The sequence below is a fragment of the Hemitrygon akajei genome, chromosome 4 (genome assembly GCF_048418815.1).
Source record: "Hemitrygon akajei chromosome 4, sHemAka1.3, whole genome shotgun sequence".
In the NCBI taxonomy this organism is placed as follows: domain Eukaryota; kingdom Metazoa; phylum Chordata; class Chondrichthyes; order Myliobatiformes; family Dasyatidae; genus Hemitrygon; species Hemitrygon akajei.
The window spans coordinates 105,534,813-105,559,740 of NC_133127.1; the positions used below are offsets into that span (position 1 = coordinate 105,534,813).

At 45.5% G+C, this 24,928-nt stretch overlaps 1 protein-coding gene across 1 annotated transcript; it reads right to left on the minus strand.

Annotated features, from left to right (window-relative positions):
* Positions 1 to 2,727: 2,727 nt before the first annotated feature.
* On the minus strand, positions 2,728 to 23,099 carry LOC140726584 (uncharacterized). The gene is made up of 4 exons (XM_073043156.1): positions 23,063 to 23,099; positions 6,856 to 12,815; positions 5,821 to 5,997; positions 2,728 to 3,784 (listed from the first exon to the last, which is right to left on the minus strand). The coding sequence occupies exon 2, from the start codon at positions 12,408 to 12,410 to the stop codon at positions 10,869 to 10,871; it is 1,542 nt and encodes a 513-aa protein (XP_072899257.1). The 5' UTR covers positions 12,411 to 12,815; positions 23,063 to 23,099; the 3' UTR covers positions 2,728 to 3,784; positions 5,821 to 5,997; positions 6,856 to 10,868.
* Positions 23,100 to 24,928: the final 1,829 nt, after the last annotated feature.

Sequence of the window (24,928 nt, forward strand, 5' to 3'; positions counted from 1 at the left end):
ACACAGACACAATTGTCCTGGTGTTCTGTTTGGAGATCGGAACCTACAGGCTTTCAGAGTTTGATGAAGCAGATGGGAGAGCTGAAGGCAGAGGAAGAGATGGAGAGGGAGAGGGGAGGGTGTAAAAGAGGACAGCGAGACCACAGAGAGACAGGCTTAGTGATGGTAGAGAAAGAGAGAGACAGGGGGAAGAGAGACACGAGGAAGAAAGCAACTAGGGAGAGTCAGCGGGACAGACTGAGGAAAGATGGGAGGAGAGAGGCGGAATTGAGAAACAGGGAGGGGAGAGAGGCGGAGGTGACAGGGAGGGTAGAGGTTAGTGCAAAATAAGATGGAGGTCGGTGAGAAATAAATGAGGGACGAAGACAGGGCTAAAAGAGGCGTGGGAGAAAAAGTGACGGAGGAAAAGGGGGGGGGGGAATAGTGGAGGGAGATGGGGAAGTTAAACTGGGATACAAACCAGGCAGAGAGATGGGGAGATAAACAAGGGAAAGAGGTTTGATATCTCTTTTCTTGAGAGAGCCACAAGGGCCGCTCATTTTAACTGGAGATGGATGGAAATTTCAGCAACTCTACATCATCCATTTAATTTTCTTTGGGATCAATGATGTGTCTATCTATCTATCTGGTTGAGTGTACAATCTTGGGGGCTCATTGCCCCCAAGGGTGTGAAGGCCAGCTGGCTGGGTATATTTGAGGTGGAGATAAATAATCATTTAGGGTAGCGGGGAAAATCGGCACAGAATAGATCAGCCACGATCATAAGACACAGCAGGAGAATTCCTCCTCATTTCTTTTCTACACGTGGTGGTTCCCCTGATCCTGGACTCTACACTATAGGAAATATTCTCTCCACATCCACTCTGAGTCCTCTGGTCCTAGACTCCCCCACTATAGGAAATATCCATTCCACATCCACTCTATCTGCTCCCTCTGGTCCAAGACTCCACCATTATAGGAAACATCCTCTCCTCATCCACCTGTGCCCTCTGGTCCTAGACTCCCCCACTATAGGAAACATTCTCTCCACATCCACTCTGAGATAAGGGGACCACATCACCAAGCCCATAATCACCAAGTGTGGTCTAACCAGTGCCATTTAAAGCCCTAGTATTATATTCTACCTTCTAGTCCTCTCATAATGAAAGCCAACATCACATTTACATAACCTTAAAGGTGAAAGGCCAGATTGGGGAGGGAAGAGGGAAGTGTTGGCATAAGGAAGCCATTGCTGTTCTTCCATCATCCCTGCTAGTGCCTCCTTCCAGTCAACTTTGGCGAGCTCCTCTCGTGAATCTGCAGTTCATCTCACTCTACTCCATGATGAATCTTTTTGTAGCTTTGCCTCTCAAACTGCACAGAGAATTCTATCATATTGTGCTGACTGACTCCTCAGCGTTCCCTTACCTTGAGCTTCCTAATGAAGTTTGGTTCCTTTCCACCCAATCCAGGGTTACATTATACATAGTGGCACAACCACAAGCTGTCCTAAAAAGCCATCTCACTGGTATTCTCCAAATTCCCTCTCTTGAGAACAAGCACCAACCAGCCTGATTTTCACAATCTTTCTCCACCCTCCCAGCTTGTCCCACGACCATTAGGGAGGAGACTACATATCATGCACACCAGGGCTACCAACTCTGAAACAGCTAATTTCCCCAAGCAATAAGTCTGATAATCAACTCCAACCACTAACGCACCCTTTCACACCGCTAGTTTAGCATTTTCTGTCAGTCGCCTTATGGACAGACATCCTGTGCCTTTCGTCACTTGATGGACATATGTGCAGTGTGTAAGCTGTGGATATATATTTTTATTATTGTGTTTTATTTTTTGCTGCACTGGAGCCGGAGTAATAATTATTTAAATCTCATTTACACTTGTCTGCTAGAAAGGGAATTAAACGTTTAATCTTGAATAAACATTTCAGCAGGCTGCAGCGTCACATTTCTGTCTCTCAGCATTATTGTGGCAGAACGCCACCTGGTGACGATGGAGTCCACAAATAAAGAGGGCCTGTAATTGTGGCAAATCACCACCGTGGCAGTGCTGTCCACAAAAAGGAGGGGGTTACAGTGATAAGGAGGGGTGTAGGGTGCTGTAAAATAACCCTGCAAGTGGCTGAAGTGCTACACCTGCCCCAAACCACTCTCCTCACCAGTATTCAGGGTGCCAAACAGTCCTCCGTATGAGGCAACACTTCAGCTTCGTGCCTGGTGTAGTCATCTACTGTTTCCTGTTCTCCTGGTGTGACCTCCTCTACATTAGTGAGACTCAATGTCGTCTCTACACTCTGAACTGCAACCCGATGAGATTCTGCAGATGTTGGAGATGGCAAGTAACATACACAAAATGTTGGAGGAACTCAGGAGGTCAGGTAGCTTCTATAGGGGTCGAGCATAGCAGACACTTCTTACTAAGACCCTTCCTCGGAAATGGAAGGGGGTGGGGGTGTGCGGAATAGATGTTAGGTGGAGGAGGAGGAATACAAGCAGGCAGTTGATAGGTGAAGCCAGATAAGAGTGGGTGGGGGAACGGACAGATGAAGTGAGGAGTGAGGTGGTTGGCAGTCGGCGGAAATTGCAAAGGGCTGAAAATAAGGAATCTGAGAGGAGACAAGAGCCGACCATGGGAGAAAAGGATGGAAAGGAGGCATCAGAGGGAGATGATCGGCAATGGGCAAGAGAGGAGGTAAGAGGGGAGACAGAACCGGGGGGGGGGGGGGGGGGGTGTAGGTGAAAAAAAAATGGAGGTGGAAATTAAAGATATCGATGTTCGTGCTATCAGGTTGGAAGCTACACAGATGTATTATGAGGTGTTGCTCCTCCAACCTGGGAGTGCTGTCATCACGTTAGTCCAACAATGATCTGGCATGTTAGAATGGGAAGGGAGAGTGGATTTGAAATGATTGGCCACCAGGAAATACGCTTTATTGCGGATGGAACAAATGTGCTCAATAAGGAGGTTTTCCAATCGACATCACGTCTCACTGAGATACAGAAGGCCGCACTGGGAGCGCTGGATACAGTAGATGAACCAACAGAACCGCAGGTGAAGTGTTGCCTCACCTGGACAGACTGTTTGTGATCCTGAATGGTGCCGAGGGAGGAGGTAAATAAGAATGTGTACACTTCCCTCGCTTTGCAAGGATACGTTTCAGGAAATAGATTAGAGGGGAGAGATGAGTGGACAAGGAAATCCGGATGGAAAACAGAGGGTTGGGGCGGGGGGGGTAGAAAAACATGTGTTTGATGTTTGGAGATAAGTTGTGGAGGTGACTGGAATACAGAGTGAAGGCGGATTTTCAGGAAATAGAACAATTGGGTGTGAGATCAGCATCAGTGGTGGTGGAAGGGAAACTGCATTCTTTGAAGGAGGACGACAACTCTGACGATTTGGAAAGGAAAACCTTATCCTGTCAACAAATGTGGCAGAGACAAAGGAACTGAGAAAAAGAAATAGTTTTTTTTTTACAGGAGACAAGGTGGGAGGAGGTTTAGTCAAGATATCCATGCAAATCAGTAGGTTTATAAACAAAAAGCATGAGGGTGTTTTATGAGCCCTGCAATCTGCCACGGGCAGTGTCTTTCTCGGGTCAGCTGAATCCACCAGTGTGGATGATGGAGGGTTTTGCAGAGCTGGCGAGTGCTGTAGGGTTCGGAGGGGTTTACAGAAATGGGGAGTGATGTAGGGTTCGGAAGGGTTCTCAGAGACGGTGAGGGGTGTTAGAGCGTTTCTCTGTCACCATGGAAATGTACTTGTAGGTCCAAAATGGCATTTTTGTCTGCAACAAAATGAAACCCATATTGTATCAGAGTGTTTTGCTAATAATGTCCGTGCAACATTATGCTAAGGGAACCCGAGTACCTGACTGCAGACCTGCAGGCCCGCAGTCCCTACACTGTATTTCATCTGCCACTTCTACTTCTTTCTCCAAAGTGCATGACTATAGTTCCCTACACTGTATTCCATCTACTATTTCTTTGCACATTCCTCTAATCTGTCGAGGTCCTTTTGTAGCCTCTCTACTTCCTCAAAACTACCTGTCCCTCCAGCTATCTTGGTATCATCGGCAAAAGTTGCAACACAGCCATCAATTCTGCCATCTAACTCAATACCATATAACATAAAAAGAATCGGTCCCAACAGATCCCTGTGGAACACCACAAGTCACTGGCAGCGAACCAGAAAAGGTTCCCCTTATTACTATTCTTTGCCTCGTGCCAATCAGCCACTGCACAATCCATTCAAGAATCTTTCCTGTAATTTCCTGTCATAACTTGTTAAGCAGACCAATGGGAGGCACCTTGTCAAGGACCTTCCGAAAATCCAGTTCTGAAAGCACATCATCAGCCAATTCTCCTCTATCTTACTTGTTACTTCCTCAATGAATTCAAAGAATTTCAACATACTTGTCAGACAAGATTTTCCCTTGAAGACAACACGCTGAGAATGGCCGGTTTTATCGTGTGCCTCGAAATACCCTGAAAACACATCCCCAACAACTTTCCAATATATTCAAGAATCTTCCCAATCAGTGGAGTCAGACAAAATGGCCTAAAATTTCAGTTCTTCCACCTCTTTCCCTTCTTGAAGAGTAGAGTAATATTTCCAAATTTCCAGAACCATACCAGAATCCATTGATTCTTGAAGCATCAGTACTAATCCCTCTCCAGTCTCCTCAGCCACCTCTTTCAGATCTCTGGGGTGTACACCATCTGGTCCAGGTGACGTATCTACCTTCAGACCTTTCTGTTTCCCAAGAACCTTCTCCCGAGTAATGTAACTTTACACATTCTGACCACTGACATCTGAACTTCCACTGCTAGTGTTTTCTATACTGAAGACTGATGCAGAATACTTATTCAGTTCATCCGTCAGCTCCTTGTCCCCCATTACTACCCCTCCAGCATCGGATTCCTGTGATCCGATATCCACTCTCGCCACTCCACTACACCATATGTATCGGAAGAAACATTTGGTATCCTCTTTAATGTTACTGGCTAGCTTAACTTCACATTCCATATTTCCCTTCTTAATTACATTCTTAGTTGCCTTTTGTTGCTTTTTAAAAGCTTCCTAATCCCCTAACTTCCCACCATTGCTTGATCTGTTATATGCCCTCTCTTTGGCTTTTATGTTGGCTTTGCCTTCTCATTAGCTATAGTTGTATCATCCTGTCTTTAGAATACTTCTTCCTCTTTGGTACATATGGTTTATTGTGTGCCTTCCGAATTGCATCCAGAAATTCCAGCCATTCTGTCATCATCCCTGCCAGTGTTCTTTTCTAAATATTTTTGGCCAATTCTTCTCTCTGTAATTCTCTTTATTCTACGGTTATACTGATACATCTCACTTCAGCTTCTCCTTTTCACATTTCAGGATGAATTCCAATATTTTAAGATCGCTTCCCCCTCTGGGTTCTTTCACTTTAAGTGCTCTAATTACTTCCTGTTCATTGCACAACACCCAATCGAGAATAGCTGATCCCCAGCTGGGCTCAACCAGCAGCTGCTCTAAAAAGCCATCTTGTGGGCATTCTCGGAAATCCCCCTCTTGGGATCCTGCACCTACCTGATTTTCCCAATGTATCTGCATAACTATCTCTCATGACTATTGTATGCATGCATTTTCTTTCTCCCGTTGTAATTTGTGCATAGTATACATACTACTGTTTGGAAATCTCCAGAAAACTCCCATCTGGGTCTTTTCACCATTGCTGTTCATTAGTGCTACCCACAATGGCTCAACACCTGCTAATCGTATGTCACCTTTGATTTTATTTTTTACCAACAGAGCCACACCACCCTCTCTCCCTACCTGCGTGTCCTTTCAATAAACATATAAGTATCTGGGACTTGAGATACTGCAGATGCTGGAAGTCTGAAGCAATTCACACAATGTGCTGGAGGAGCTCAGCAAGTCAGGCAGCATCTATGGATGAGAATCAACGTTTTGGGCCCAGACCCTTCATCAGAACTCTCGACACCCAGCTGTCTGGAAAACCAAAAAACAATGAAAATAGAAAAATAAGTGCAAAAAGGAAAACTTTTAACAACATTTACTTCAAGGCTTAAGAACATTTGCCAAGTAGACATCTATGGTATAACAAATGGAACAAAGAAAATAGAAATCTATAGCACATTACAGGCTCTTAGTCCCACAATGTTGTGCCTGCAATGTAACCTAATCTAGAAGCTGCCTAGAATTTTCCTACTGCATTGCTCTTTATTTTTCTAAGCTCCATGTACCAATCTAAGAGTTTCTTAAAAGACTGTATTGTATATACCTCTACTCCCTTATCTGGTAATGCATTCCACACACCAACCATGCTCTTTGTGAAAAATTTATCTCTGACATCCCCTTTGTACCCATTTCCAAGCACCATAAAATTATGCCCCCATGTGTTAGCCATTTCAACCATGGGAAAATTCCTCTGGCTGTGCATGTGATCAATGTCTTATCCACAGGATCAATGGCTACAACAAAGGCAATAAACACTTTCGCTATACCCATATTAACATATTCCTGAGGCAAAATATCTTGGTCCCATTCCAATCTGAAAACTTTACAAAGAAAAATAAAAACTGAAATGACAATTCAGAAAAAACTATTTACACTCAAACACACTTAGATTAACACTACTGAGGACAGAAGGAGGAAGAACTAAACAGACATTTAAAAAAATGCCGAACAGTCTGATAAGATTACTAAGGTATATATTTTCATACAAAATAAACAGGATTCAGCCCTCCATGTGTGTATATGCAATTCTGATCAGCAATACAGACCAGAAAACTTAAATAAGAGGCCAACTCAGAAAAATTATTCATCACTATGGAAGAAAAAGTTAACCTGTGGAATGAGTATGACCTTCCATGGGAGACATCCCAATGATCTGAGCAAACGAGATGGTGAGAAGGAAGCATTGAGCGCTTGACTCAAAGTTGGAGACCTCTTCCCATCAACAGGGGTTCCTTGTGGAAATACAGGACAAGGTGGTTGACATTTTAAAAAATCAAAATGACATAAAAGACAAACAAATCAGGCAATAAATGCAGAAAATGCCAAGAGAAACCAGACACAATCCAACACATTCCGGGATCCTGCAGCAGTTTAACTCAATCTGATCAATTATGCAGGTATGATTAAGTGACAAATATCATTCACCAAAATCTTGCTTTAAAATACAAACTCATGAATGCCCTCCATCACTTCATAAAGGCACCATAAATTCAAGCCTGATCCAGTTTTAGAGTCAAAATCTTACAAATCACATCATAATAAATACATTATTTCAGATAGGACAATCCATAATAACCATCTGGATAAAATATTACAGGATAAACAAGCAGAAACAGCTCTCTCAATAGATATAACCATCCCAACACACACATTCCTTGACCAATGAAGCACCTCACCACAGGCATTGTTTGTGTCATCAGTCTGACAACCGAATTATTTTCTCTGTCAATCAGCTTCCAAATGTTGCTACTCTGTTATTCGTTGCCACACCCCGCTGCTGATTCTCTTCTCTTCATCATTAGTTCTTACCCCGACCATCGTCCAGAGCCCCAAACTCTGCCCTGTGCAGACCTGCCTTGCTGACCTTGCTCCGATGAACATCAAACTAATGGTTTCCCATTCTGCTTTCAGTCTTTAGAAGACAGTGGTGTTTTCAACAACCCTTTAGAAGCAGGAAAAATGACCCATAATGTGGAAATGAGCAGGCAATAAGGAGGTTAACTACCAACGTCGTTCTTCCTCAGCCCAGAGATTTGAGGGGCGAAGAACATGTCAGACAGAACTGCAGTCAGCTCGTCTTCTTCAATCTGCAGAAAATTCAAGGGAAACCTCTTCACCCACAGAGTGGTGACTGTTTGGAACCCATCACCACAGGGAGAGCGAGACGGGAACAACAGGGGAGGATTTAAATGGACTGTCATGGAACAGAATCACTGGCAGGGTCCAGCCAACCTCAGCTTACCCTAGGGTACACTGGGTTTATTACAACTATAATACAACTGATTTATTTGTCTCTGATCCAGAATATTAAACTTCAGTCCCATTAAAGGTGAATATGCAGCAGAAGAAACTCCTCCCATGCCCAGTGACCAGGCTGCAGAACTGGGTGTGGTGAGCAGCAGCAATAATTGTAGAGTTCAGCCCCGACAGTCACACTCAAAATTGCATTCAGCAACGGTTATGGACAAATATCCAGCATGCAGCTTATTGAAACTTTCTCCCCAGTGCGAACCCAGTAGTGTGTCACAAGGTTAGAATCACTTCCCACAGTCTGAGCAGGTGAACAGCGTCTCCCCAGTGTGAACTCAATGATGCACATTTGGTGGAGATGGCTGAGAGAACCATCTGAGAGAAAGATGCAAAAATAACAGGGTTGTTATCATGGTTGACTTTAACTTCCCTAATATTGATTGGCACTTGATAAGTTCCAAGGGTTATAAATGGGGCAGAGTTTGTTAAGTGTGTCCAGGATGGATTCCTGTCACTGTATGTTGACAGGCTGACTAGGGGGAATGCCATACTGGATCTTGTATTAGGTAACGAACCGGGTCAGGTCACAGATCTGTCAGTGGGTGAGCATCTGGGGGACAGTGATCACCGCTCCCTGACCTTTAGTATTATCATGGAAAAGGATAGAATCAGAGTGGACAGGAAAATTTTTAATTGGGGAAGGGCAAATTATGAGGCTATAAGGCTAGAACTTGCGGGTGTGAATTGGGATGATGTTTTTGTAGGGAAATGTACTATGGACATGTGGTCGATGTTTAAGGATCTCTTGCAGGATGTTAGGGATAAATTTGTCCCGCAGAAGAAGATAAAGAATGGTAGGATGAAGGAACCATGGGTGACAAGTAAAGTGGAAAATCTAGTCAGGTGGAAGAAGGCAGCATACATGAGGTTTAGGAAGGAAGGATCAGATGGGTCTATTGAGGAATATAAGGTAGCAAGAAAGGAGCTTAAGAAGGGGCTGAGAAGAGCAAGAAGGGGGCATGAGAAGGCCTTGGCGAGTAGGGTAAAGGAAAGCCCCAAGGCATTCTTTAATTATGTGAAGAACAAAAGGATGACAGGAGTGAAGGTAGGACCAATTAGAGATAAAAGTGGGAAGATGTGCCTGGAGGTTGAGGAAGTTAGTGAGGTCCTCAATGAATACTTCTCTTCGGTATTCACCACTGAGAGGGAACCTGATGACGGTGAGGACAATATGAGTGAGGTTGATGTTCTGGAGCATGTTGATATTAAGGGAGAGGAGGTGTTGGAGTTGTTAAAATACATTAGGACAGATAAGTCCCCGGGGCCTGACGGAATATTCCCCAGGCTGCTCCATGAGGCTAGGGAAGAGATTGCTGAACCTCTGGCTAGGATCTTTATGTCCTCGTTGTCCACAGGAATGGTACCGGAGGATTGGAGGGAGGCGAATGTTGTCCCCTTGTTCAAAAAAGGTAGTAGGGATAGTCCAGGTAATTATAGACCAGTGAGCCTTACGTCTGTGGTGGGAAAGCTGTTGGAAAAGATTCTTAGAGATAGAATCTATGGGCATTTAGAGAATCATGGTCTGATCAGGGACAGTCAGCATGGCTTTGTGAAGGGCAAATAGTGCTTAACAAGCCTGATAGAGTTCTTTGAGGAGCTGACCAGGCATATAGATGAGGGTAGTGCAGTGGATGTGATCTACATGGATATTAGTAAGGCATTTGACAAGGTTCCACATAGTAGGCTTATCAGAAAGTCAGAAGGCATGGGATCCAGGGAAGTTTAGCCAGGTGGATTCAGAATTGGCTTGCCTGCAGAAGGCAGAGGGTCATGGTGGAGGGAGTACATTCAGATTGGAGGGTTGCGACTAGTGGTGTCCCACAAGGATCTGTTCTGGGGCCTCTACTTCTTGTGATTTTTATTAACGACCTGGATGTGGGGGTAGAAGGGTGGGTTGGCAAGTTTGCAGACGACACAAAGGTTGGTGGTGTTGCAGATAGTGTAGAGGATTGTCGAAGGTTGCAGAGAGACATTGATAGGATGCAGAAGTGGGCTGAGAAGTGGCAGATGGAGTTCAACCCAGAGAAGTGTGAGGTGGTACACTTTGGAAGGACAAACTCCAAGGCAGAGTACAAAGTAAATGGCAGGATACTTGGTAGTGTGGAGAAGCAGAGGGATTTGGGGGTACATGTCCACAGATCCCTGAAAGTTGCCTCACAGGTAGATAGGGTAGTTAAGAAAGCTTATGGGGTGTTAGCTTTCATAAGTTGAGGGATAGAGTTTAAGAGATGCGATGTAATGATGCAGCTCTATAAAACTCTAGTTAGGCCACACTTGGAGTACTGTGTCCAGTTCTGGTCGCCCCAGTATAGGAAGGATGTGGAAGCATTGGAAAGGGTACAGAGGAGATTTACCAGGATGCTGCCTGGTTTAGAGAGTATGGATTATGATCAGAGATTAAGGGAGCTAGGGCTTTACTCTTTGGAGAGGAGGAGGATGAGAGGAGACATGATAGAGGTATACAAGATATTAAGAGGAATAGACAGAGTGGACAGCCAGCGCTTCTTCCCCAGGAAGAACAAGAGGACATGGCTTTAAGTTAAGGGGAGGGAAGTTCAAGGGGGATATTAGAGGAAGGTTTTTCACTCAGAGAGTGGTTGGTGCGTGAAATGCACTGCCTGAGTCTGTGGTGGAGGCAGATACACTAGTGAAGTTTAAGAGACTACCAGACAGGTATATGGAGGAATTTAAGGTAGGGAGTTATATGGGAGGCAGGGTTTGATGGTTGGCACAACATTGTGGGCCGAAGGGCCTGTAATGTGCTGTACTATTCTATGTAACCTCTTGCCAATGTCTGAGCAGGTGATCAGCCTCTAACCAGTGTGAACTCGCTGGTGTTTCAGTAGATGAGATGATCGTGTGAATGCCTTCCCACATTCTGAGCAGCTGAATGTCCTCTCCCCAGTGTGAATTGACTGGTGCGCCAATAGGGTGGATGATCGAGTGAATCCCTTTCCACAGTCCGAGCAGGTGAATGGCCTCTCCCCAGTGTGATCTCGCTGGTGACTCTGTAGGTTGGATGACTGAGTGAATCTCTTCCCACAGACTGAGCAGGTGTATGGCCTCTCCCCAGTGTGAACTCGCTGGTGTTTCAGTAGATGAGATGATTGTGTGAATGCCTTCCCACATTCTGAGCAACTGAACGGCCTCTCCTCACTGTGAATTGACTGGTGCGTCAATAGGGTGGATGATCGAGTGAATCCCTTTCCACAGTCTGAGCAGGTGAATGGCCTCTCCCCAGTGTGAACTCGTTGGTGACTCTGTAGGTGGGATGACTGAGTAAATGTCTTCCCACAGTCTGAGCAGGTGAACGGCCTCTCCCCAGTGTGAACTCGCTGGTGTATCTTCAGTTGAGATGACTGAGCGAATCCCTTCCCACAGTCCGAGCATTTAAACAGCCTCTCTCCAGTGTGAACTGATTGGTGTCTCAATAGGTTAGATGCCTGAGTGAATCCCTTCCCACAGTCTGAGCAGGTGAATGGCCTCTCCCCAGTGTGAACTGACTGGTGTACCAGCAGTTCGGAGGACCGAGTGAATCCCTTTCCACAGTAAAAGCAGGTGAATGGCCACTCCCCAGTGTGAACTGACTGATGTGCCAGTAGTTTGGATGACTGAGTGAATCCTTTCCCACATTCTGAGCAGGTGAACGGCCTCTCCCCGGTGTGAACTCTCTGATGTAGCTTCAGGTGAGATGATTGAGTGAATCCCTTCCCACAGTCCGAACAGGTGAACGGCTTCTCCCCAGTGTGAACTCGTTGGTGACTCTGTAGGTTGGATGACTGAGTGAATGTCTTCCCACAGACTGAGCAGGTGAATGGCCTCTCCCCAGTGTGAACTGACTGGTGTGTCAGTAGGTGAGATGCCTGAGTGAATCCCTTCCCACAGTCTGAGCAGGTGAACGGCTTTTCTCCAGTGTGAACTCTCAAATGTACCTTCAGATTAAATGAGCAAGTGAATCCCTTCCCACAGTCTGAGCAGGTGAACGGATTCTCCCCAGTGTGAACTCGTTGGTGACTCTGTAGGTGAGATGACTGAGTGAATGTCTTCCCACAGACTGAGCAGGTGAATGGCCTCTCTCCAATGTGAACGGACTGGTGTCTCTGTAGGGTGGAAGAATGAGGGAATCTCCTCCCACAATCTGAGCAGGTGAAACCTCCCTCTGCAGTGTGAACTGACTGATGTTTCAGTAGGTGAGATGCCTGAGTGAATCCCTTCCCACAGTCTGAGCAGGTGAATGGCCTCTCTCCAGTGTGAACTCTCTGATGTACCTTCAGCTTAGATGAGCAAGTGAATCCCTTCCCACAGTCCGAGCAGGTGAACGGCCGCTCCCCGGTGTGAACTCGCTGGTGAGCCATTAGGTCAGATGACCGAGTGAATCCTTACCCACAAATTCAGCAGATGACCTGCCTTTGCCCAGTGTGAACTGACTGGTGTGTCTGCAGGTGGGAAGACCGACTGAATCCCTTCTCACCCACAGAAAAGATAAATGGCCTTGTCCCAGTGCGAACTTGCTGATGTACCTTCAGTTGAAATGACCGACTGAATCCATTCCCACTGTCTGAGCAGATGAATGGGTTCCCCCGTTTAAAATGACAGGCGTGCCAGTCGGTCAGATGATCGAGTGATTACCTCCCCACAGTCTGAACAGCAAGGATGGTCGATTGAATCCCTTTCTCCACTTCTTAAATATCTAGACAGAGACAGCAAAACTGGTGTGTTGTGTTTGAATTCCCATAGACAAATTCCTTGTCATTTTTATCCTGTAAAAAGATTTATAAAAACCATCAATGGGTGAAGGACAACATTTCAGATGAGATCACTTGAGTGTCAAGGTGTGATCTGACATCACACTGTTACAGTGAGGTTCAACCCAAGTTGGAGAGAGAAATCATCTTATAACTGGGCACAGTGCTGGTATCTGGAATGACCATCAAACTCTCTGATGCTCTTCCTGTCTCTATAAGAATGGGGCATTTCTGCCATCTCCAATCTGTGACCTGGCTCAGTTTGACTCTCCATTGGTAGAGTCAATGTTCCCACTGAGCTGCATGGGTGCCTGGCCCCACAGTAACAAACACTCTCATACAAATTGCCTTTGTTAATGTGTAGCTGGGATTTTCATTTATGTACTGTTTATTTAAAGTGCCACAGCTTTAATGCCATGTAAATATCGCCTACTCAGATGTATGGCTGGACTGCACAGTTGTTAAAAGGAATTTGAGTGAATGTTAGCATATTTAAGGTTCCTGTCACAGTCATGGAAAAGTATAACACAGAAACAGACCCTTTGGCCCATCTAGTTGGTGCTGAACTATTTAAACTTTCTACTCCTGTACCCCTACCATCCAGGTACCTATACGAACCTCTTAAATGTTGAAATTGAGCTCGCTTGCACCACATGTGCTGGCTGCTCATTCCACACCCGGATGACCGTCTGTGTGAAGAAGTTTCCCCTAATGTACCCCTTAACATTTCACCTTTCACACTTAACCCACGACCTCTGGTTGTCGTCCCACACCATCTCAGTGGAAAAAGCCAGCTTGCATTTACCTTATCTATACCCCTCATAATTGTGGTACACCTACATCAAATCTCCCCTCAATCTTCTACGTTCCAAGGAATAAAGTCCTGACCTGTTCACTCTTTCCTTATAACTCAAGTCCTCCAGAACTGGCAACATCCTTGTGAGTTTTCTCTGAACTCACTCAACCTCTTTTACATCTTCCTGTAGGTTGGTGACCAAACTGCACTCAAAACTCCAGGTTAGGCCTCATCAAAGTCTTACACAACTTCAGCACAACATCCATCTTTTGCACTCAGTACTTCGGTTTATGAAGGCCAATGTGCCAAAATCTTTCATGCTGTCCCTATCTACCTGTAACACATCTTTCAGTGAATTATGGACCTGTATTCCCAGATCCCTTTTGTCTACAGCACTCCTCAGTACCTACCAGTCACTGTGTAAGACCTAGGTCCTACCAAAGTGCATTACCTCGCACTTGTCGCCATTAAATTCCATTTTCCATTTCTCAACCTATTTTTCCAGCTTGTCCAGATCTCACTGCAAGCCATGATAGTCTTCCTCACGGTCCACTACACCCCCAATCTTGGTGTTATCCTCAAATTTGCTGATCCAGTTTGCTCATCCAATTTATTGTCTAATCTTGAATGCTGAGTGACTGAACCTTCTTGACCAACCTCCCAGATGAGCCTTTGTCAAGTGCCTTGCTAAAGTTCATGTAGACAACATCCACTGCCTTGCCTTCATCCACTTTCCTGATAACTTCCTAGAGAGAATCTATGAGATTAGTTAGACGACCTACCGTGCAAAAAGCCATGCTGTCTATCCTTAATCAGTCCATATCTATCCAAACACTTATATATCCACTTCCAGCACATACGTTCCAATAACTTTCCCCCTATTGATGTCAAGCTCACCAACATACTATTCTTAGTTTAGTTTTACAGCCTTTCCTCAACAGCGGAACAACACTGGCTGTCCTCCAATCCTCCAGTACCTCACCTGTCACTGAGGATGATTTAAATATCTGTGCTTGGGCCCCGACAATTTCTGCACTTGTCTTTCGCAGAGTCCCAGGGAGCAACTTGTCAGGCCCTGGGGATTTATCCACGTTAATTTGCCTTAAGACAGCAAACACCTCCACCTCTGTAATCTGTACAGGGTCCATGAAGTTGATGCTGCTTTGCCTCACTTTTATAGACTGTGTCCAGCTCCAGAGTAAATACAGATGCACAAAAAAAAACTCCCGCATCTATTTTGTCTCTTCATATGGATTATCATTCTGATCTTCCAGAGGATTAATTTTTTCCCTTGCAGTCTTTTTGCTCTTAACAGATCTGCAGAATCTCTGAGGATTCCCCTTCACCTTGTCTGCTGGGGCAACCTCATGCCTTCTTTTATTTCTTTCATAAGTGTTCACTTGAATTTCCTGTGCTTCATCAGTACCCCATTTGTTCCTATCTGCCTGTAACTGGTATGTACCTCCTTTTTATTGATCTAGGAGAGGAAAGCCAAAGGGGTGACAGAGCTGCATGGTGGGAGATGGGAGTTAAACTGAAGTTGCAGGGGAAACGGGAGCCTGAATAACAGGATAGCGGAGAGGTTGTGAAGGCAGATGCTGTTCAGTCCTCAGCCAAAGTCAGGAATGAAAAATGTTGAGCATGGTGCAGTGAATATGCTGAGCCCTGTATATTTCAATACAAGGAGCAGCGCAGGAAAGGCGGATGTGTTCAGGGCATGGATCAGCACCCGGAATTATGACACTAGGATCTGGCAAGTGTGGACTGGGACAGGCTGCTTTATGGCAAAGGTGTGCTTGGTAACTGATGGTAACTCTCTGATGGTGGTGTCTGAAAAGAGGATGCTGTCCAAGTTGCATGCCATCTTGGTCAATGTCTCCCATCCACTCCATAATATACTGGTTAGACACAGGAGTACATTCAGCCAGAGACTCATTCCACCGAGATGTAACATTGAGCGTCATAGGAATTCATTCCTACCTGTAGCCATCAAACTTTACAACTCCTCCCTCAGAGTGTCAGACACCCTGAGCCAATAGGCTGGTCCTGGACTTATTTCCACTTGGCATGATTAACTTATTATTATTTAATTATTTATGGTTTAATATTGCTATATTTCTTCACTATTCTTGATTGGTGCGGCAGTAACGAAATCCAATTTCCCTCGGGATCAATAAAGTATGTCTGTCTGTCTATAAGTGGGAGATCTTCAAATGAAATTTTGAAAGTACAAAGCGGGTATGTGCTTGTCAGAATAAAAGGTAAAGATAGAAACTGTAGGGAACCTTGGTTTTCAAGGGATATTGAGACCCTAGTGAAGCACAAAATGGACTTGCATAACAGGGATAGGAAGGCAGTTTCTTATGGAGTATCAGAAATGCAAGATAATACATAAGAAATAAATCAGGATGGTGAAAAGAAGGCATGAGGTTGCCCTCACAGAAAAGGTGAAGGATAATCCTAAGGGATTCTAGAGATAGATAAAGAGCAAAAGTATTGCAAGGGGCAAAGTTGGTCCTCTGGAAGACCAGAATGGCAATCCATGTTTGGAATCAAAGCAGACGGGGATCATCTCTATTTACCCAGGAGATGGGCACAGAGTCTACTGAAGTGTTGTAAAGCGGCATTAACATTGTGGACCCTGTACAGATTAAAGAAGAGGAGATGTTTGCTATCCTGAGGCAGATTAGGGTGGATAAATCTCCTGGGCATGAGAAGGTGCTCCCTCAGACCTTATAGGAGGCAAGTACAGAAATTGCCGGGGCCCCTAGCAGAGATAATTAAATCATCCTTGGTGAGAGGAGGAGGTATCAGAGGACTGAAGAACAGCCAATGTTGTTACGCTGTTTAACATAGAACATAGAAATCTACAACATATTAGACGCTTCGAGCCACAAAGTAGTGCTGACTCTAGAAACGGCCTAGAATTTCCCTAACGCATAGCCCCCTATTTTTCTAAGCTCCGTGTACTTATCTAAGATTCTCTTAAAAGATCCTATCCGCCTTTATCACCGCCGTTGGCAGTGCATTCCATGCATCCACCACTCTCTGTGTGACATCCCCTCAGTACACATTTTCAAGCATCTTAAAACTGTGCTCCCTTGTGTTAGCCATTTCAGCCCTGGAAAAAAGCCTTCGGCTATCCACATGATCAATGCCTCTCATCATCTTATACACCTCAAAAAGGCTCTAAACATAAGCAAGGAATTATTGCTTTGAGGATTTGTTTGAAATATACTCAATTATGAGGGTATAGATAGGGTAAATGCAAGCAGCTTTTTTTCACTGAGGTTGGGTGGGATGACAACCAGAGGTCATGGGTAAGTGGGGAAGGTGAAAATTTAATGGGAACATTTGGAAAAGCTCTTTACTGAAAAGGTTGTGAGAGTGTGGAGTGAGATGCCAGCACAAGTGGTGAATATGAGCTCGGTTTCACCATTTCAAAGTTTGGATGGGAGCCTGGATGGTAGGGATATGTAGGGCGACGGTCCCCAGTGCAGGTAGCTGCATTATACAACTTAAATGTTTTTTCGGCATTGACTAGATGGGCCAAATAGCCTGTTTCCGTACTGAACTTCTCCATGTTTCTGTGACAGAGAAGCTGGCCAAACTTGTTTGGAAGTGAAAAGGTAGGAATAACGATGGAGCAGCAATGGCTGGAGTTTCTGGGAGCAATTCGGGAGCTGAGTGATCGATACATCCCAAAGAAGTGGAAACATTGGAAAGCAGGAGGACACAACTGTGGCTAAAATGAGAAACCAAAGCCAACTTAAAAGCCAAAAATAGGGCAAACAAAAGAGCAAAAACTATTGGGAAGCTTTTATAAACCAACAGAAGACAACTAAAAAAAAAATCAGATATGCTCAGGGCATTGAATTATGATTTGTAGTCATTAATGAGTCTTGGTTGCACTGAACAGTCTGAGGCATTTAGAGGAACAAAATATCCGGGGCCTCAATATCTCTTGAAAACCAAGGTCCCCTGCACCAGTTACCTTTCAACTTTTATTTTGGCAGCCACATACAAACTCTACACATTCAAAATTCCACTGCTGAAGGACACCCATTTACCAAGTACTCCTTTGCCAGTAATCAGCTTGTCCAAAACCACACTTGTCAGATCCTTCTGGTACCTTTCTCCAATTTAGAACCTCAACCCGTGGTCCAGACCTCTCTTTTTCCATATTTACTTGGAATCTCATGGCATTATGATCACTAGATACAAAGTGTTCCCATACACTAATTTCTGTCAGTAGCCCGGATCATTTCCTAATAGTTTATTCCACACTTCTACGTCGGGAATTCTACATGCTGATTAAGGACACATTTGACAAACTCTACCCCAGGTGAAGGGTTCTGATGAAGGGTCTCGGCCCGAAACATCGACAGTACTTCTCCTATAGATGCTTCCTGGCCTGCTGTGTTCCACCAGCATTTTGTGTGTGTTGTTCTACCCCATATAGTCTTTTTATAGTATGGGAGATCTAGTCAATATTTGGAAAGTTAAAATCACTTACTATATTAAGATATTAAGAGGAATAGACAGAGTGGACAGCCAGCGCCTCTTCCCCAGGGCACCGCTGCTCAGTACAAGAGGACATGGCTTTAAGTTAAGGGGAGGGAAGTTCAAGGGAAATATTAGAGGAAAGTTTTTCACTCAGAGAGTGGTTGGTGCGTGGAATGCACTGCCTGAGTCAGTGGTGGAGGCAGATACACTAGTGAAGTTTAAGAGACTACTAGACAAGTATATGGAGGAATTTAAGGTAGGGGGTTATATGGGAGGCAGGGTTTGAGGGTCGGCACAACATTGTGGGCCGAAGGGCCTGTAATGTGCTGTACTATTCTATGTTCTATATCAAAATTTGTTTATTGGCATGGTCTGCGATCTCTCTACAACTTTGTTCCTCTAAATCCCTCAGACTGTTGGATGCAACCAAGTCCCAATAATGGCTACAATATCATAATTCCCTGTCCTGAGCCCATCTGGTTTTCCTATGATGCTTCCTGCATTGTGATATACACAGCTCAGCACATTCATCGCACCATGTGCAACATTTTGATTGCTGACTTTGTCTGAACAACATCTATCTGGGTGTCAAGAAAGAAACCTCTCCCTCAATGTCACAAAAACAAAGGAACTGGTTGTATACTGCAGGAGGAATGGAGACAGGCTAACCCCTATTGACATCAATGAATCTGAGGTTGAGCAGGTGAACAGCTTTAAGTTCCTCGGCAAAACATCACCAAGGATCTCATGTGGTCTGTACATACCAGCTGCATAGTATGTGGCTGTGCTCCCCTTTCACCTCAGACGGTTGAAGAAGTTTGGTACGGGTCCCAAATCCTAAGAACTTTCTACACGGGCACAATTGAGAGCATCCTGACTGGCTGCAATACTGCCTGGTATGTGAACTGTACTTCCCTCAATTGCAGGACTCTGCAGAGAGTGGTGCAGACAGTCCAGCGCATCTGTAGATGTGAACTTTCCACTATTCAAGACATTTACAAAGACAGGTGTATAAAATGGCCTGAAGGGTCATTGGGGACCCGAGTCACCCCAACCACAAACTGTTCCAGCTGCTACCATCCGGGAAACAGTACCACAGCATAAAAGCCAGGCTCAACAGGCTCCTTCCACCAGGCCATAAGACTGATTAATTCATGCTGATACAATTGTATTTCTATGTTGTAATGAGTGTCCCATGTACTATTTATTATAAATTACTAGAAATTATTCATTGCACATTTAGATGGAGAAGTAATGTAAAGATTTCTACTCCTCATGTAAATGAAGGATATAAGTCATTTCAATTCACCCTCTCCACTATCTGTTCTGGCATTCTGTCTCCAATCCCTCCTGCAACTTTAGTTTAACCACACACCGCCCCCCCTCCCACCACCACACACTAGCACCAGCGAATCTTACCACTAGAATATTAGAACTCTGCTAGTTTTAATTTCCTAACTAACAAATCCCCTATCAGTCCTTTGACTTTCCTCTACCAGGTAATTCCCCCGAACAGTTTCTAAAGTGTTGTTGTTGTTGTTATGGGGGATGGCCACAAGAGTACTCTGCGACGGCTATTTAACCTCATTCCCCTTCCTGACTCTCACCCAGTTTCCTGCATCCTGCACCTTGGGTGTAACTCACCTCTCTTCATGTCATATCTATCACCCCCTTCGACTCCCAGATGATCTGGAATTTATCCATTTCCAGCTCCAACTCCTTAAAGTGCAGGGTTACAAGCTGCAGCTGGATGAACATCTTACAGGTGAGAGCGTCAAGGACATTGGAGGTCTCCCCACCTTCCCACCAATGTCCCCTCTAATTTATAATGACCAGTGTGCCGAAAAATCTTGTGCTGTGCAATTTTTTCCCAGTGACAACAACATATGCATGCTGAATTTTAAAATAGAGAGGCATTTATTTTAACAGCTAGCAAATCACTGTTAATAAGAACTTTGATATCCTCTGGGTTTGATCAAGTTCATCTGCACTCTCACACAACCTAAGTAGCAGGCCTGTAGAGGGTTATGAAGGATTTTCTCACTCCAGCTTTTGCACACCATCCATATTTGATTTGCTTGCTAAATGACGCTTTAAAAAGTCAGATTTCCAAATATCACTCCACTTCCTCCCACTTGCAAGTTCTCCCACAACTTTTGCATTGCCACAATACACACAGGTAACACCAGTTTCTGTGTTAGAAGAACAGAACATAGAATAGTACAGCACATTACAGGCCCTTCAGCCCACAATGTTGTGCTGACCCTCAAACCCTGCCACACATATAACCCCCCACCTTAAATTCGTCCATATACCTGTCTAGTAGTCTCTTAAAATTCACTAGTGTGTCTGCCTCCACCACTGACTCAGGCAGTGTATTCCACGCACCAATCACTCTCTGAGTGAAAAACTTTCCTCTAATATCTCCCTTGACCTTCCCTCCCCTTACCTTAAAGCCATGTCCTCTTGTACTGAGCAGTGGTGCCCTGGGGAAGAGGCGCTGGCTGTCCACTCTGTCTATTCCTCTTAATAGCTTGTACACCTCTATCATGTCTCCTCTCATCCTCCTTCTCTCCACAGTGTAAAGCCCTAGCTCCCTTAATCTCTGATCATAATCCATACTCTCTAAACCAGGCAGCATCCTGGTAAATCTCCTCTGTACCCTTTTCAATGCTTCCACATCCTTCCTATACTGAGACGACCAGAACTGGACACAGTACTCCAAGTGCGGCCTAACTAGAGTTTTATAGAGCTGCATCATTACATTGCGTCTCTTAAACGCTATCCCTCGACTTATGAAAGCTAACACCCCATAAACTTTAACTACCCTACTGTGAGGCAGCTTTCAGGGATCTGTGGACATGTACCCCCAGATCCCTCTGCTCCTCCACACTACCAAGTATCCTGCCATTTACTTTGTACTCTGCCTTGGAGTTTGTCCTTCCAAAGTGTACCACCTCACACATCTCCGGGTTGAACTCCATCTGCCACTGCTCAGCCCACTTCTGCATCCTATCAATGTCTCTCTGCAATCTTCGACAATCCTCTACACTATCTACAACACCACCAACCTTTTGGATTGGATATAAATATCCCCTGACCCCTCTCCAGGTGACTGATGGTGGTGACTCATTAATGGCAATGCCAATGAATATGAAGGGAAGGGCAGCAGTCTGTCTCACTGGAGTCTGGCACATTACAGTCAACATTTTGGGCCAAGACCCTTCGTCAGGAAAGAAGAGATAGTAAGAAATTTGGGAGGGGGACGGGGAGGGGAGATCTGAAATGATAGGAGAAGACAGGAAGGGGAGGGATAAAGCTAAGAACTGTAAAGTTGATTGGGTAAAGGGATACACAGCTGGAGAAGGGAGAGGATCATGGGACGGGAGACCCAGCGAGAAAGAAAGGGGGAGTGGAGCACCAGTGTGAGATGGAGAACAGGCAAGGAGTGATTGTGAGAGGGACAAAGAGAGAAATAAGGAGAGAGAAAAAGAGAGAAAAGGGAAAATAACAAATAAATCAATAAGGGGTGGGGTAAGAAGGGGAGGTGGGGCATTAACAGAGGTTAGAGAAGTCAATGTTCATGCCATCAGGTTGGAGACTACCCACACAGAATGTAAGTTGTTGTTCCTCCAACCTGAGTGTGGCTTCATCTCGACAGTAGAGGAGTCCATAGATTGACATATCAGAATGGGAATGGGACGTGGAATTAAAATGTGAGGCCACTGGGAGATCCTGCTCTCTCTGGCAGACAGAGCATAAGTGTTCAGCGAAATGGTCTCCCAGTCTGCGTCGAGTCTCACCAATACATAGAAGGCCACGCCGGGAGAACTGGACGCAGTAAACCACACCAGCTGACTCACAAATGAAGTGTCACCTCACCTGGAAGGACTGCCCTGAATGGTCATGGGGGAGGTGTAGCACTTGTTCTGCTTAGAAGGATAAGTGCCAGGAGGGAGATTGGTGGGAAGGGATGGGGGGATGGATGGACAGGGGAGTCACGCAGGGAGTGATACTTGCAGAAAGCAGAAGTGGAGGGTAGGGTAAGAGGTACTTGGTGGTGGAATCCCGTTGGAGGTGGCAGAAGTTACGGAGAATTATATGTTGGACCCGGAGGCTGGTGGGGTGGTAGGTGAGGACAAGTGGAACCCTATCCCAAGTGGGATGGTAGGTGGATGGGGTGAGAGCAGATGTGAGTGAAATGGGAGAGCCCCTACGCGACTCCCTTGCCCCCCCCTTCTTACCCCATCCCTTATTTATGTATTATTTTTTCCCTTTTGTTTTCTTTTTTTCCTCTGTCCCTCTCACAATCACTCCTTGCCTGCTCTCCATCTCCTTCTGGTACTTCACTCACCCTTTCTTTATCCCTGGGCCTCCCGTCCCATGATCCTCTCCCTTGTCCAGCTGTGTATCCCTTTACCCAATCAACTTTCCAGCTCTTAGCTTCACCCACCCCCTCCTGTCTTCTCCTATCATTTCGGATCTCCCCACGCGTTAGGGTTGGCCTCCCGCTTTCAAATCTCTTACTATCTTTTCTTTCAGTTAGTCCTTACGAAGGGTCTCGGCCCGAAACGTCGACAGTACTTCTTCCTATAGATGCTGCATAGCCTGCTGTGTTCCACCAGCATTTTGTGTGTTGCTTGAATTTCCAGCATCTGCAGATTTCCTCGAGTTTGTGATTGGAGGTAGAACAAAGGTGATTTTCTCAACTGGTGATGTAAAAGATTTTGTTTCCTTTCTCCGAGTTCCTAATCCTTGCACTTAGATAGCTGGAGCTCAGCCCTGTCTGAGAGATCCATCGGTTCCCATTCCCTCAGCAGCCGGAAGCTCCCCGGGGCCTGTGTACGGATCATGGGGCTGAGAGAGATGGGAGAGCGCCGGACAGTGCCGGGATTGCGAGACTCGGTGTCCGCAGTTCACAGCAATTGTCCCTCAGATGGTGTTGAAAAACCACTCTTACCTGAAGCCGAATTTCCGAGGCCCTGCGTGTACTACGCGCATGCGCGATATTAGACAACGTCCGCATCCCTGACGCATGCGCATTTGATTGGTGCTTCGGCGACGGCGAGAATTGTTACGCAGAGCTTTCTGGGTAATCACGCTGCCATTAAACGTTTCTGCAAATATTGGTTCCACGTCCACACCTCAGTTTTATTTTGTGAAGACTCAGCAGCTCTTTTAACGAAAAAAGCAGCTCCTATACAACAGTACAATTAATATTAGCAAACTTTCCGCGTGTTTAATGCCAATATAGAACCTTCTTACAAATGCAAATATAAAACACGAGATTCTGCTGTTGCCTGAAAAGTAGACACATATACACAAAATGCCGGAGGAACTCTCCAGTTCAGGCAGCAACTAAGCAGAGGAGTACACAGTCCAGGCATGCTAAAGCATCAACACACACAAAATGCTGGTGGAACACAGCAGGCCAGGCAGCATCTATAGGGAGAAGCGCTGTCGACGTTTCGGGCCGAGACCCTTCGTCAGGACTAACTGAAAGGAAAGATAGTAAGAGATTTGAAAGAGGTGGGGGGAGGGGGAAATGCAAACTGATAGGAGAAGATCGGAGGGGGTGGGATGAAGCTAAGAACTGGAAAGGTGATTGGCAAAAGTGATACAGAGCTGGAGAAGGGAAAGAAAGATCATGGGACGGGAGGCCTCAGGAGAAAGAAAGGAGGGCCCTGAACGGTGGTGAGAAGGGATGGGGGGGACGAGTGGACAAGGGACATCCCTTCCCACCGATCTCCGTCCTGGCACTTATCCTTGTAAACAGAACAAGTGCTACACCTGCCCTTACACTTCCTCCCTCACCACCATTCAGGGCCCCAGACAGTCCTTCCAGGTGAGGCGACACTTCACCTGTGAGTCGGCTGGTGTGGTATACTGTGTCTGGTGCTCCCGGTGTGGCCTTTTATATATTGGTGAGACCCGACGCAGACTGGGAGACCGTTTCGCTGAACACCTACGCTCGGTCCGCCAGAAAAAGCAGGATCTCCCAGTGGCCACACATTTTAATTCCACGTCCCATTCCCATTCTGATATGTCTATCCATGGCCTCCTCTATTGTCAAAATGAATCCAAACTCAGGTTGGAGGAACAACACCTTATATACCGGCTGGATAACCTCCAATCTGATGGCATGAACATTGACTTCTCTAACTTCCATTAATGCCCCTCCTTCCCTTCTTACCCCATCCCTGACGTATTTAGTTGTTTGCCTGTTCTCCATCTCACTCTGGTGCTCCCCCCCCACTTCTTTCTCCTGAGGCCTCCCGTCCCATGATCCTTTCCCTTCTCCAGCTCTGTATCACTTTCGCCAATCACCTTTCCAGCTCTTAGCTTCATCCCACCCCCTCCGGTCTTCTCCTATCATTTTGCATTTTCCCCTCCCCCCACTACTTTCAAATCTCTTACTATCTTTCCTTTCGGTTAGTCCTGACGAAGGGTCTCGGCCCGAAACATCGACAGCGCTTCCCCCTATAGATGCTGCCTGGTCTGCTGTGTTCCACCAGCATTTTGTGTGTGTTGTTGTTTGAATTTCCAGCATCTGCAGATTTCCTCGTGATGCTAAAGCATCTCGGCCTAAACGTTGTCTATTTATTCCCCTTCACATTTCCTGCCTGATCTGTTGATTTTCACCAGTATTTTGCAGAAATTAACCACCTTTTTCCGATCAACTAGTTTCCAAATGTTTCTGGTCTTTCATTTGTAGCCAAATCCTGCTGGTCTGATTGCTCTTCTACCTCTTCCTTGTAAACTCTAGACCCCATCTCCCTCTGGAGCCCCAAAGCCCTAACTCATGTTGGCAACTGTTTGGTTTCTG

Coding starts and splice junctions, on each gene's coding strand:
- LOC140726584 (XM_073043156.1), bottom strand. CDS start 12,410: ATGGCTCACCAGCGAGTTCACACCGGGGAGCGGCCGTTCACCTGCTCG.